This window comes from Ornithodoros turicata, chromosome 6, assembly GCF_037126465.1.
Source record: "Ornithodoros turicata isolate Travis chromosome 6, ASM3712646v1, whole genome shotgun sequence".
NCBI lineage: Eukaryota > Metazoa > Arthropoda > Arachnida > Ixodida > Argasidae > Ornithodoros > Ornithodoros turicata.
Window position 1 is genome coordinate 12,069,005 of NC_088206.1, and position 14,345 is coordinate 12,083,349.

The 14,345-nt window shown below is 45.8% G+C and overlaps 1 protein-coding gene across 1 annotated transcript in view; it reads left to right on the forward strand.

The window, feature by feature from the left end:
- The window catches only part of LOC135397497 (uncharacterized), a 151,559-nt gene extending 138,453 nt beyond the window's left edge, over window positions 1-13,106 (forward strand). Inside the window, exon 7 of the mRNA XM_064629100.1 lies at window positions 12,986-13,106. Coding sequence (XP_064485170.1) covers window positions 12,986-13,106 — 121 coding nt within the window. The remainder of the gene's footprint in view (window positions 1-12,985) is intronic.
- The last annotated feature ends 1,239 nt before the right edge of the window (window positions 13,107-14,345 follow it).

The window sequence follows — 14,345 nt, forward strand, 5'->3', positions numbered from 1 at the left end:
AGAAAAGCATCCTCGATTCCCCAGCACGAATACAGCGGTGGGCCATATAGAATCTTCCTCCATTCAAGGCACGGTATTAGGTATATATAGAGCTTTCATTCTGTTTAGATTGGGAAGAGGATATTAGAGGGCTTTGCAGACACAATATATCAGTATTAGGTACTACGGGTTGCGGACAGGAGGTGATGAAAAAAATGAATTGATTGGGAGAGAACGCACTCTATGTTGAATCCATTAAATCCCCATAAATTGTTAGTGTACACCCAGAGTACCATTTTCAAAGATGTGCGGAAATAGATAACGCAGCGTACTTTGGAAGTGTTTCTGGTCAGTGAGTCATTATTGGTCCTTTCCTAATCTGGATGCTTGTGCAAACGTTGTCTTTCGCGCATAGTTCATTTGTAGTCTCAGTCAACGCCCTAGTTTTCCTCTGGAAGTACTTATTACAATACTAACAATAGAGCACGCGCCCAATCACTCCAATTGCATACTGGTTCCTTTTATCTCGAAGAAACCCAGTACAACCCAAAGCCCTCTGAGCCGACACTCTATCCATTCCGATATTAAAGCGGTCTTCCTTCTCTTAATCGAGCTAAAAGCCCGCTGCGGAAACGTCGTTTAGGAAATGAGGGTGAATGACGATGCATGGCATAAAAGTTTATGTTCGTCAATGATACAGCTGTGTCATCGGACAAGGATTCGGTTCACGCGATCGTCTTTCAATGGCGTTCGCCCCCAGATCCCAAATATATATAATAACGCGGATGCAGTTGGAGATAGAACAAGGTCCCTCTTCGGCTGCCACTAAACTTCAAGCGATTATGATCTGCGCCAGCGCCATTAATGTAGCGACATCAAAACGCATTCAGAAGTTGGATAAGATAGCCAGCAAGCGATGTTTCATAAGTGCTATGGAGTAGCCGGTATTGATGTTCGCGGAGCTTACTTCTGCATATTTATTTATCTTTTTCTGTGGAATATAATAGGCAAAATTTGGAACATAATAATCATTTATATAGTTCAACGTATACGCGTTCATATTCTGCGCTACAGACATTGCCATTCACCGGAGGTGTTCCTCTAAACGCGGCAGCGTCGTGAAGCCCGTTTACCAAAACCTGTTATTTTCTTAAACGGGTAGAAATCCAACGAATAGGTAAGGAAGTATGAAAGGAATTGCCTCAGGACGAGAGCCGCTGATATTTCGAACAGAGACTGTTCTTCTTCTGGGCACCGTCTTCATCATTGGCATTGTATTTAAAGGGTTAGGTATGACGTGTTAAAGGTTCGTGCGAGTTGTGGGTCAACAGCCCACAAGAAGAAGAACAGCCTCTCTTCGAAATATCGGCGCCTCTCCTCCTGAGACACTTCCCTTCATGCTATTATTTTCTTGTAGGCTATTGTGTACTATTTCTCGTAGGCTGTGTACTATTGTGTTCATGGTGAGTGCTATTTGGAAGCGTTAGCATTTTCGAAAATTATTTTCCGTTACTTTCGTGATATCGTTCAGAATGCTAATGGAGGGCGTCACGAGCAATCTTAGGATAAAAAGGTTGATGTCTGTGAATAAAGGGACTTGAAAATAAGGAGAGGAAAAGAGAAACAGGTACGTTCCAGAAAGGTACGCAGCAGTGCAACTCCAATAACAGGAGACCACCTACGCCCGTAGCATATGCGATTGAACTCTGCTAAATGCAATGTTGAAAGTAATGCGTGTGAGCGCGTATATCAAGAAGACATATACAGGGAACCCTCGTTAATATGACCCCCGATAATCTGACATACGCGCTTTACGACCATACTCCTGGGGAACAATGCAGTGAAACCTCTGCAAATCCCCCCGTTAATGTGACAATTCCGCATTATGACCAAAATTTTCGGGAACGACCGTGGTCGTAATAACGAGGGTTCACTGTATACATATTATATAGGGTACGACTTTTTCGGGTTAAACACGATTCCGCCCAATTGTTTCCTCCAGAATCGGTTTCGAACCAATACGGGTCAAACCCGATTTCTCCCCGAATTCCAATCACATATTACGTTGTATCATGTATCACGTATACGCGATTTAGTAGCAATCCGTGCACACGTTGATGAAAATATTTTCTGTGTGCAACAATAAACCTTGCGAGGCACATTTAATGTTACATCATGTGGTGTTTTGTGATTGTAAATCGCCGAGTACGCATGTTTGACCACTATATGCACCTCTAATTATCGGCCGTTCTCTCGACAGAAAGAAAAAAAGTAACGCGATAGTACCCGGTTATATCAAAAGCACTCGATTTCACCCAGAATTTGAGATTTCAAAATAGCACTCGATTCGTCCCCCGAAAAAGTCATTTAACCCGAAAAAGTCAGACCCTGCGTGTATGTTAACATATACGAGGCTACGAATCTCACAGAGCGCTTCGTCCTTCAATTCAGCCCATGACCTCTCTTCGGTACAGAAACCAATAAACCAAGCGCTTGCAACATACCTGATCTGCTACGGGTACTCGACCCAAGTGATGCGTGCAAGGCATGCGCTTACATGTGTTCGAACCCCATAAATATTCTACCGCATTTTCTTTGTCCTGCCTTGTTTTATAACGGGACACCCAGTCAGTGACAAAAGGCCACTTTCGGAAAATACTCCTGGTGTTGCGAACAGCGGAGCAGATATTGGGGGTTGCTCTGCTGCGCATCTTGTCCGCCTCCCTTTTTAGTTGATTGGCAACCACGCGCATCGAAAACCATGGGGCGCGGGTAACTCGTTGGACATCGACAAAAGCGGCAAATGTAATAAATGTTAGGGCTCTAATCAAACATCTGCGACATCTGCGACAGTTGCCTGAAGTGACTGGACGCGTCGCTTGTAAAAGTTCAACAGCCATGAATTTTAATAAAGGGTCCAACGTGCGAAGTGTTGGGGCTGGAATCAGAAAAAAATAATAATAAAGAAAGAATCACGTGAAGAGTTTGGGGGAAATGGGGGTGGGGAGGGGGAGAGGTGCAGGTGTGGTGAGTGAGTGACGGTGGTAGTACGTGCTGCTGGTGGGGTTTGGTTCAGTGTGCGGAAGAAAAGGTTTGTGGACGGAGACAGGAGGAATGAAAATGGAATGAAAATAGCATTGAACGAAGAAGTAGAGTACAGGTTGAGCAGTGAAGAACTGGACGCTACCAGATATTCAGTTTTGTAAAGATAAAATTAATAGGACGAAGGGTATAGTTACAACTGATAAAGTATAAGAGGAGGAAGAGCAGCAGGATATGGAAGTTCACGCACGCAGATACCAAAGTTTCCGAAACGAATTTCACCTCAATGTTGTTTGCGGCACACGTGCGTCAACGCGCCAGGAGCTTATATTTCCACAAGGAGAAAATGTGTAGATTTGAGAGGAAATCGTTGGTGAATATGTTGCTGCGTTGTACTTTAAATATGAAAATCTTACATAGAGGAGGAGGAAGAGGGTTGCCTCTCACTGACTTTGCATAGAAATGGAAACATATTAATACAAAATGAAGGAATAGCGGAATGAAGATCTATACATGCAATGACTTTTGCACTGACGAAAAGCAGGGACATTAGCTAAGCCTGTATACACTATCGTTAATTTCCCTTCGTGTGGTTAGAACCGTAAAGCGTTGAGTGTGTATTGTTATAGGTGGGTGCTCACCATCGACCAAATGCCTGCTTGTAAACGAGCATATAATGAGTCCTTCAAGTCAAGAGTAGTGAACGAAATGTATCAGCAAACACATTAGCTATATGATGAAAATGAGTATCGCACTGATGGTGAAGGTGATAGGGATGGTCAAGGAACACTGGATGCCCTGTTATCTGTTCCTCAAGCTATCGGGGGCGGTATCGTATTTTGACTCTTGAGTACTCCTTTCCCTGAATGACATTTTGCCAGTCTTCTGGCAGTCAGTTTATCTCCAGATTCGCATACGTCATTCTACGCTTAATCACCTTTCGTGAGCGTGCAGCACGTAGCTATAAATGTGGTATGGAGGCTATAACTTACATTTGTACGCTTTTCTATTTTCCAGTACAATACAGTACTGTCATTTGTTTACGAGTCCCGACTAACGTGTCAAAATTAGGCGCACGACTTTGCAATTAATTTGGTTTGCCGTTTATTCAGGGGCAGCGATTGTGCCCCCAACGTATTGTCGCTAAAATCGCTCGTTTCGTTAGGCTAACGACTCGTTAAATCGAAAGACCAGCGGCAGCACTGGTAGCCAAGGTCGTGCTGAAGACTGGGAGGTGGTGGGTTCGAAACCTACCACCGGCTGTGCTGCCTGAGGTTTTTCCCTGGGTTTTCCGAAGACTTTCCAGACGAATGTCGGCACAGTTCGCCCTGAAGTCGGCCCAGGACGCATACTAGCTCCCCAACTCCTTCCTGCTGTCCCCTTTCCGTCTGTCCACATTTGTACGCCGCTGATAGCCGCAGTTGCTTCGCGGCGCTAACACACAAGAAAAAAAATAAGTTAAATCGAAAGCGTAATGCGATTAAGTACCCTGCTCCTCGTCGATGGTAATCGGTATAGTTATAACGAAAATACGAAGACATTCTTGTGGTGCCATCTCACAACTCTCACGTGTGGATCAAAAGACATCTCAACACAGCGGGATGGCGCGTGTATATACCTGGTCTTGTAGGAGAAAAGATGTGCCATATGGGTAGTGTGGCCATCGCGCTGATCGAAACTGGGCAGATGGGCTGTCTCCAGAGGACGGACAGATTGGAAGCACAGACGGCCGCCGAGCCGAGCTTCGCGTATTTCCCCCTGTCCCATAACCTGATTAAGCCCTGGCGGATTCGTGCCGTTCGGCGACAACCGGACGATTGGCAGGAGGCACCTCGGTCGCTTGTCGTCACCCATGTCATTGCTCGATGCTCACCATTCGGCTGATTAGATTGCGCCGTCTTTGTTTTCGTATAGCGCTACATCTGTTGTGTTTCGCAGAATTCAGAAACATTTGGTCTGTTCGCCGTGGAGGCGTTGAAGACATATCCAAAGCGTTTTTCTTAGAACCATGGAAAATTCAAATCCTACCGATGGCCCTGCGAATGTTTTGGATGCAGTGCTGCCGTGCTCAACCTCGATAATAATCTTTTTCCTGCTCCTCCTGCCTGCACAAAAATAAATAAAAATATGTTTCTCACATGCGCTGTACGTGAGCATCAGCATCCGTCTCACTGCATTTTAGGTAGATTTTCTATACTGCTTCACCCAACCGTATTGCTAGGTGATAACTATAGAGTATACGGATGCAAGTGCATGTTTCCCCCTCGATATGGTTTCGTATTTGAATCATGAAAAAAAAATTTTTGCCGTTAGTTGGAGAATGATTAGAAGGGTTCGAGTTAAGGCAGAGATTTTCGCAAGTTGGTACATCACTACGTAAAAACAGCGCAGAGACGAGACACGAAGAAGAAACATGTGCACACACAGTTGCTAGTCAGCGCTCTGTGTGTGCACTTGTTTCTTCTTCGTGTCCCGTCTCTGCGTTGTTTTTACGTAGAAGGGTTCGATAGTGCATGTAAATGCATGTTTTGCACGTCATGCTATATTTCACATTGAAATGCATGAACTGTGCATAGTATGCCGAATTTTCAGATGGCGAAGTGCGGGAGCAGCTGAGATACTCTTTTGTGGTTGTTAAAAATGTTACATTGTTTGGACGTCTCCGCGTGCATGCTCGTGACTGTATGTTTTCTTCCCTTTCGGTATCGTTTCCTGGACGATAAACAAAAAGTTTTTTTTTTTTTTTACTTTGGTTTGGCGCTAACTAGAATCGTGGCGCATGTAAACGCGTGGTTGGCGTGTTATGATATACATTTCTTGTGAAGATAGACTAATAATGTATACTTTGCCACAGTTTCAGATGATCAGGTGTGAAAGCACCACCGTAGCTAACGCAGTCGTTTCCTAATTTTCATTTGTTTCGTGAAAGGTTGCCCGCCCTATTCGACGATTGGTTCACCCAGTAGCTTACCACTAACTTGCGCGTCATGCGATGCTGAATAATTTTCTAACTATACAAGGCGATTTTAAGTGACATGTGACATAGCTTTACCCTACACCGAGCCATTGTTTTAAACATAGATGGGTAGAAATCCAGCGAACCGGTAGAGATATAGGAAGGGAGTTGCCCCAGGACAGAAGCCGCCGATATTTCGAACAGAGATTGTTCTTCTGGGCCCAGAAGAAGAACAGTCTCTGTTCGAAATATCGGCGGCTTCTGTCCTGAGGCAACTCCCTTCCTACATTGTTTTAAACAGTTCGTTAATAAGTGTGCTGAAAAGCAAGACGTGATTAAGAACCAAGCACGAAAATGGGAGAAGCATAGCTAGCAGGTGTTTGGTTTTGTCACTCTCATCGTGCTAATGTGAAAGTTGTTCTACCCACCTGTATGATCTATCATAAAAAGTTGAAATTCACTCAGACATGCATTAGATCCGGTTATTTCATGTCAGGCAAGAAAAAAAAATTGAATAAACACAAGGTATTTATATGGCCTATATAGAATACATTTAGCGCATAGTTGCAGGCATACTTCGAGTGTTTTTAATTGATATTTATCCAGACTTTAGTGATAATCCACTTGTGCCGTTTTCTTATGTGTACGAATTTTTAAAGGTGTCTCTGAGAACGGATGGTGAAATGAGGAAAATATGAAGATGCTCCGCAAATTAGACCGTGTAGATGTCACTGCCGTTCAACCGTTATACCGGTGCATCTTTCATTTGAGAAAACATATCGCCACACACGAGTCCATGGACGCAACTTAACACACTACTTTGCTTTGTCCGCCCTTCTTCTCCTCTTCATTTGTCAACATAGAGTGGCATGAAATTGCTCGACTTAATGTATCCGAGTGTTACGTATATGTTCGACACAACCAACATTCCAATTTCTTCGCGTTACACGTACCTCCTCGCTCTCTTTCTCTACACACACGTTGCTTGAACGAAATAGCTCTTGGTACCCCTCCATCCATCTTCATAAGGGCCTTTCTAACCAATATCCGAATGATGTGTGCTTTGCTAGCAAACAGGGCTCTTCTAGTCGGCAGATGGACATCCTCTTTGCGCGCATATAAGCCGAGCTTTACATCTGGCCCGTTGCATATTACACGAGTCCCCAGCGGTTCGGCACTGTTTTGTCACTGTCCCCCAAATTTTCATCTCCCCTTTCTACATAATAGCTGCGGAACTTTTTTCCCCCCCGTTTATTTATCTCGTTTTAAAAGCGGCCGGTAACTCTCCCGACTGCGATATGTCGAGCGGGTGGAGGGCATCATCCCTTGGGTCAATCCTGGCAGGATGATGAGGTTATCAAGCCAAATGTTACGCCACATGTGAAGATATGTGTGCTTTTTGTATGTGCAAAGGGAATGGGAGAGAGAGAGGGAGAGAGAGAGCAAACGGACATGCGTGACAGACGGATTTAGAGAAAAGCAGCAGGTTGTGTTTGGATTAAGCGCCGGGGACAGATGGACAACAAGGCTGTCGTTTGGTTTGGGTGGAGGCGGGTGGGGTGAAGAGTGTTAATGGAGGTGACGGAGCTTACGTGGAAGGGTGAACAGGGAGAGACTCCGTGACGGTGGTGAGGATTTTTGGCAGTCTGGCAACGAAGGAGGTGAAAATTAGGCTGCTGACAGAGGCGTTTGCAGTAGCCAGAAAGTTCGTGGCCAGTAGTTGTTCTTTAAAGTAGCACTAGTAGTAGTCTGTAGTAGTAAAGTAGGTAGCAGAAAGTACAGTAGGTGTAGTAAAGTAATAGGCTCTATTGTATGAGTCGTCTAATAAATTTCCTCTGTGGCTCGGAATGTATTGCTTCGGTTGATGAATGACCAATGGCAAAAGGGAACTATCCCTGAGGGCTGGAAGGTATCGCGAGCAATACCTATTCTGAAGCCGGGGAAAGCGCCAAATCAAATAGACTCGTTTCGCCCAATAAGCTTGACAAGTTGCTTGTGCAAGATTATGGAACGTATTATCTTATCTCGGATTGAGTGGTATTTGGAATCTCGCAATCGTCTGCCGAAAGAGATGGCGGGGTTCCGAAGAGGAAGGTGTACAATGGATTGCGTACTGGACCTAGTATCAACAGTTGAACAGGAGCGATTGGGTGGACGATTGACTGCAGCTGTGTTCCTTGACATCAAAAGGGCGTATGACACTGCAAGTCACCCTCATGTTCTGCATGGCCTCTACTCCCTAGGCATAAGGGGGCGAGCGCTGAGGTGGATTGCTAACTATTTAAGTGGCCGGGCGGTGTTCATGCGTACCAGCACCGGGGATACACAGAAACACTCAGTGACCGCAGGAGTGCCGCAGGGAGCAGTACTCAGTCCCATGCTTTTTAATGCCCTACTGGCGACACTCCCGTCCCTGTTACCACGAGGTGTACGTCTGAGTATGTATGCCGATGACTTATGTCTGTGGTCGTCCGGGAAACAGTGGCCAGCGCTTCGTACACGTCTTCAGGAGGCACTAGACAAAGTTACCATCTTCTTGTCTCAACGGGGCATGGATGTGTCGTTAGAGAAAACAGTAGTGATGCCGTTCACGAGGAAACGTTTACCGAACTTTCAGCTTCAAGTCAATGGTCAACAACTCCGAAGAGTAACACATCACAGGTTCCTTGGGGTCATCGTGGACAGAGCTCTGTCCTGGTCAGCCGAAGTTCAGCGCATAAAGGAGAAAGCTACATCCGTCGTTAATGTCATGCGCTACATCGCAGGCAGTCGATGGGGAGCGTCTCCGACGGCTATGCTCGGTCTACATCATTCACTAATTCGTCAGATGTTGGCGTACTCCCCGCCACTTCTACAAGGTCTGTGTCCCACCTCAGAATCTATCCTCGAGAGTGTGGTTGCAAGGAGCCTAAAAGTGTGCTTGGGGGTTCATTGGTCAGCTTCTAACCAGCTCACAGTTGCAGAAGCGAAAGAACCTCCGGTCCCAGCTCTAAGAGTTCAGGAATCACTTCGTCACTTCATCCGACTGTCAACGCGTCATCGTCGGCACCACCTTGTTGAAGCAATTAATAAGAGAGATAATTCCACTTTTCACCAGGCCATTCTGCCATACCGAGGCATCTCACCATCATATAAACGCATTCCAGCATCGCCTTTGCCATGGTGGAGTGTTGTGCCTCTCAGAGTCAATGCAGAAGTTCCAGGCCTTTCGTCGAAGAAGTCCTCACCCCCTTGCATGCAGCGACAGCTGAGCTTAGAATTGATCCAACGTCTGGATGATCGCACGGCGGTATATACGGATGGCTCCACAATATCTACAGGATCCGCCTGTGCCTTCGTTGTACCAGCGTCGAATACTGCGCGCAGTGCTCGACTATCGCATCGTACTTCGTCGACAGCAGCAGAGCTATACGCTCTTCTTCTAGCCATAGAGCATATCTCGTGCGCGCCTTCCCAGGGAAAATGGGTGATTTTCTGTGATTCTAAAGCCGCTTTACAGACCCTTATGACACCGGGTACACACCACCTCACAGCTCCTGTACTGAATGACATACTAGCAGCGCACCAAAAAGCAGTGATCGCTGGCCATGACGTGATTTTCCGGTGGATACCTGGCCACTGTGGGATCACCGGACATGATGCGGCCGATCACAACGCCGGGAAAGCACATGGAAATAGTACATTCCGCAGTGTTTACTTCACGAAGGTGGACGCCAAGAGTGCCTTAAAGTCTCTGAGCCATAAGCTGTCAAAAGATCAATGGTTTTGTGGCGAGGCTGGATCTTCCCTTCTGCACCGGGTTGACCCCGAACTAGCTCTGGTCCTCCCAACATCCATGCCACGGCAGATTACGTCATTGTTTCACAGGCTCCGGCTCAATGTACCATACAGTGCAAGACTCCTGTACAGGCTTGGGAAGGCGGACTCTCCTAACTGTCCAGTCTGTGGCTCAATCGAAGACGTCGAACATATTATAGTTACGTGCCCAAGATACTCTGAGTGTCGTGACAGACTTGTAGCCGCGTTAGGCCGGGTTGACAATCGACCCTTCGGAGTGCAGAAGGTGCTGGGCCCATGGCCAATGAGCACTCAACTGCCAGCTTTGCGAGCCGTTACACAGTTTTTAAGGGACACCAAGCTGTTAGATGGGCTATGACCTGTCTGTGGCGTTCGTCGCCGCTTCGCGACATCTCCAGTGGGTGATGGTGGAGGTGTCTGGAATTCCTTTCCTTAGGTGATCTGGGGTAGCCGGCCCTCGTGATGAGGGCTACAATCCCCCTTTTTTTTTTCTTTCTTTCAATCAATCAATCAATCAAATTTCCTCAAACAACAAAGTAATAAGCAGCAGGCCTGTTCCTACTACACCTCACCTTACCTTGTAGCCAGTAGAACTATTTGATAGCCAGTAGCAAGAGAAGTGCTTATTATAGAACATGATGGTCCTTCATAGTAATGTAGTAAGCAGCAGGCCAGTTACTATAATATACCTCACACTATGGCCAGTAAAACTATTTGATAGCTATCAGCAAGAAAAGCGCTTATTATAGAGCATCATGGTCCTCTATGCTTCTCACTGGTTCAGTGTACTAGGGGCCATGCACACACCCCAATACTATGGACGTTGAAATTGTCGAGCGCCCGTAAAGACCGAAAGTGTCGCAATACTTAGATTGTCAATGGTATCGACCGCTTCGCTTTCGACCCGACCGATCACCTTTCAAATGCAGTATTTACAGACCTTCACACTGGAAGCATTTTGCAAGCCGGCCAGGTTTTGTAGAATGCGATGAACGCATTCTTGGGGAAGTCAGCCATATTATCTTCCTGCGTGAAGAGACAGTCAGAAGGCCGGCCTCTCCCTGCGCGTTAGGCTCCTCCTCGGTGCCCGGCGTTGCTATGGCGACGATTCATCGGTCTCCGCCTTTCTTTGGACTTCATTTCCGTCTCTGCGACAACCAGGAAATTTGCGTTGCCGCAGCAACCTAAGTGTCACTGCCGTGCTTCCACCTCTAAAAGGAACGATATTTGTGAACATACCCTGCACACCATGGCATCTATACTACCCGCTCTTATGGGGAGCAGTTACCGCCTAATGTAACGTAATTTTCTGATTGAATCAATTGAGTTTTCTCTTTCCCTTTTCTTTTCTGCCACAAATGAAAAAGACTACAAAGGTGGCATGACACAAAATGGCGGTTGATGACGATTGGTGGTGTAAAGTGAATGCAACTCATTTTTCACGTTAGTAATGTTAACAGCAAGTTATTATTATTAATTGATTTGCCCGGGTTTTCGATCGCCCATATACACTTGTTCGCGACATACTAAATCAGTCATTTGCATCAAGCCTTTCGTAAAAACTAAGAGAGCCCAATGCTAAGTCAGAGTTGAACATCACGGCTAGCGTTACATGTTTATCAGCGTTATCATTTTTAGGGACATATAATCAATTTAACAGCTATTTATCAACAATTAACAACAACCGTACTTTGCAGCAGAGTAAAAATAACATTAAGCTAAAACTGCAGCCACACTATTTCCTATTCTCGGTTCAAAATAAGTTTCCTCGTGTTTCGGGAACGTTACAGCATGTTTAAGCTTCATGTATGTTTACGTGAGGTTTGTAATTATAAAGAAATAATTTCAAACTGACGACAGCGGTAAACTTACATGAGGTCACGCAACATTTCAACTCGTAATCCATCACAAAACCCCCTTTATATGTTTAGGAGAGGAGAGATCTATTCGAAGCCTTTAAAAGGTGGGCTTTAAAAAGGGGGATCACGCTCTGCAAACAGGGCTCATACCACCCGATGAAAAGTAGAATCATCTAAAAAGAGAAAGAGGACATTTACTTCGAAAGCTGCACACAAGCTGCTATCCTACGAGGCAAACCCTCGGAGAAGCCTGACAATGTTGTGGCAGGCTTCCCAGCGATGCACAGGTGTATGCAGGGAAAGGAGACTACATGTGCGCTCGTGAAAAGAAAGAAAAGTCTCACAGGGTTTCATGTGCAGGGTGTGTGTGTGTGGGGGGGGGGGGGGGGGGGGGTTGTGTGCAGGGTGCTTTCATGCGATGAGGCTTATTGAGTGACAGTTGTTGACGTTCGCCCACTTCATCGAACGCCGTTTCGTCGAACTGAATTAAATAAATAAATTAAATATAGCTTTAGGTTAGCTTTGAATGCAGTGCTGCCGTGCTCAGCCTCGATAATAATATTTTGCCTGTTCCTCCTGCCTGCACAAAAATAAATAAAAATAGGTTCCTCGTATGGGCTGTACGTGAGAATCAGCATCTATCTCACTGCATTTTAGGTAGATTTTCTATACTGCTTCACCCAACCGTATATTGCTAGGTGATAACTATAGAGTATACGGATGCAAGTGCATGTTTCCCCCTCGATATGGTTTCGTATGTGCAAAATATTCGTTTACTTTTTCGTTAGCCGTAAAACGCCACCGCAGCGAGCAACGCCATGTTGCGTATTCAATCTCTCCCTATTATTTTTCTTCATGAACACCAACGTTAACGCCACGTTGAATGAGCGTCGCGCGGAAATTGCACTCTGATTTCTATTCGCCGATACCTGTCGGATAAACCATGTACACGCCACGGAAACGCCGAAAAACGCCGATTTCGTGAAAATCAATAAAGACCGAAAAGTATACGCCGAATCCGCCCAAAAATAAAAACCGAAGACGCAGAACCCTAGTTATAATTACGAAAAGCAAGATACACCTCATGAACTTGAGCTGGAAAACTGGAAAAGTTCGTTCTTTGAAAGACCTGCGTAGAAGAGGTCCGGAACTGTGCATTGAGCATGAAATGCCAGTTTTGGCTGGGACGACGTTCGATGAAATGCGTAGACCCACAGCTGTTGATTGATTGATTGATTGATTGATTGAAAGAAAGAAAAAAATGGGGATTGTAGCCCTCATCACGAGGGCTGCTGTTATTAGAGGACAATGCAGTCAAACCTTTTCTAATTGATCTTCTTGTTGCGTGCAGACCTGTAGACGCAGCTATGGTTTCAATAGACCGCTCGACAACAAGGAAGGCGAACGAAGAACAAGTTCAAGGGAAGAAAGGCCCGCAAAGGAAAAAAAAAAAAAAGTCAAGAGGCAAGTAAGATGTCGGCGTGAGTAAGCATACACTGCCGCTGATTGTCGATTGTTCCCTTGTTGACTTCAATACTTGATACCTATGCATCGGGACAAGTGAACTCACACAAATCTAAGGACGCCTTTGATATGCTCAGTTGGGTGCATGACACCTCCGAGTCACAACATAGTTCGCTCGCATGCTTCAGGCCTTTTTCTGTGCACTGATCATGTTGCGAAAACGTTCTTCGGAGACGATGACGTTCTTTGAGAACATTAGCTGGATTAAAATATTCCGCGCCAGAAGAACGTGTGAATCGGCTTACCCCCGTCTACCTGACGTACCTTCGCCATCTTGTTGTACGCTCCACTCTCACATCTCAATATGCGGGACTACATTCGGAGGCGGAGGTATACCTCTGTCACAGAGGTATACCTCCGCCTCCGAATGTAGTCCTAGCCCAGTCCTAGCCCTAGCCCATGTCCTAGCCCTAGCTAGAGTCACAGAGGCTCTGTGACTCTAGCTCTCACGTTGTCTCGGATAATGTTGGGTTTCATGCCGCAATATAATCATGATCATGAGCCACAATGGCTGGTCGATGTATTAACTGATTAATTATGCTCGTATGTGCTTAAGGTGCTGTGAAATCTCATCACAAAGCTTCCCGTGTTTAACGTTGCTCGCGGAGGGCGGCGTCTCCAACTAACTTGTACCAAGTTGCTGGTACCATCACCTGCATTCGAACCCACAACCTTGGGATCAGTAATAAGAGGACATGTTGGCAGCTGATCCTCGGTGGTGTATTTCGGTCGTCTCTACACTACCTTTTCTCTCGACTTTTGTAGTGTATCTCTTTATTGCTCGTACAACGTTGTATTTGCTTTGAGAATTAACGCAAGGTTCGCGGTTGCGGTACTGGCAAGTGTACTGTGATATTAGAGAGTTTTAGTGCATCGTACGGTATCGCCGTTGCGTACGCAAGGGATAGCGTTGGTGGTTTTGCGCACGCACAAAACATGAAGGGAGCTTCGCGCACTGACGATATCATGGAACGCGCACAAAAGACAAGGACGAAGGATGGGGACCCTCTAGCTCAACGTCTTTTGTTATTACAGACTACTTCGCGCACTGCGCAGAACCACCACGCTATCCCGTACGCACGCAAAGGCGATAGCGTAAGATACACTAGAACTTTCTGTTGACAACGCGACATGGGACAAAAAAAAAAGTAACAATAAAAAGAGTGTACTTCTATATTGAGATTGCA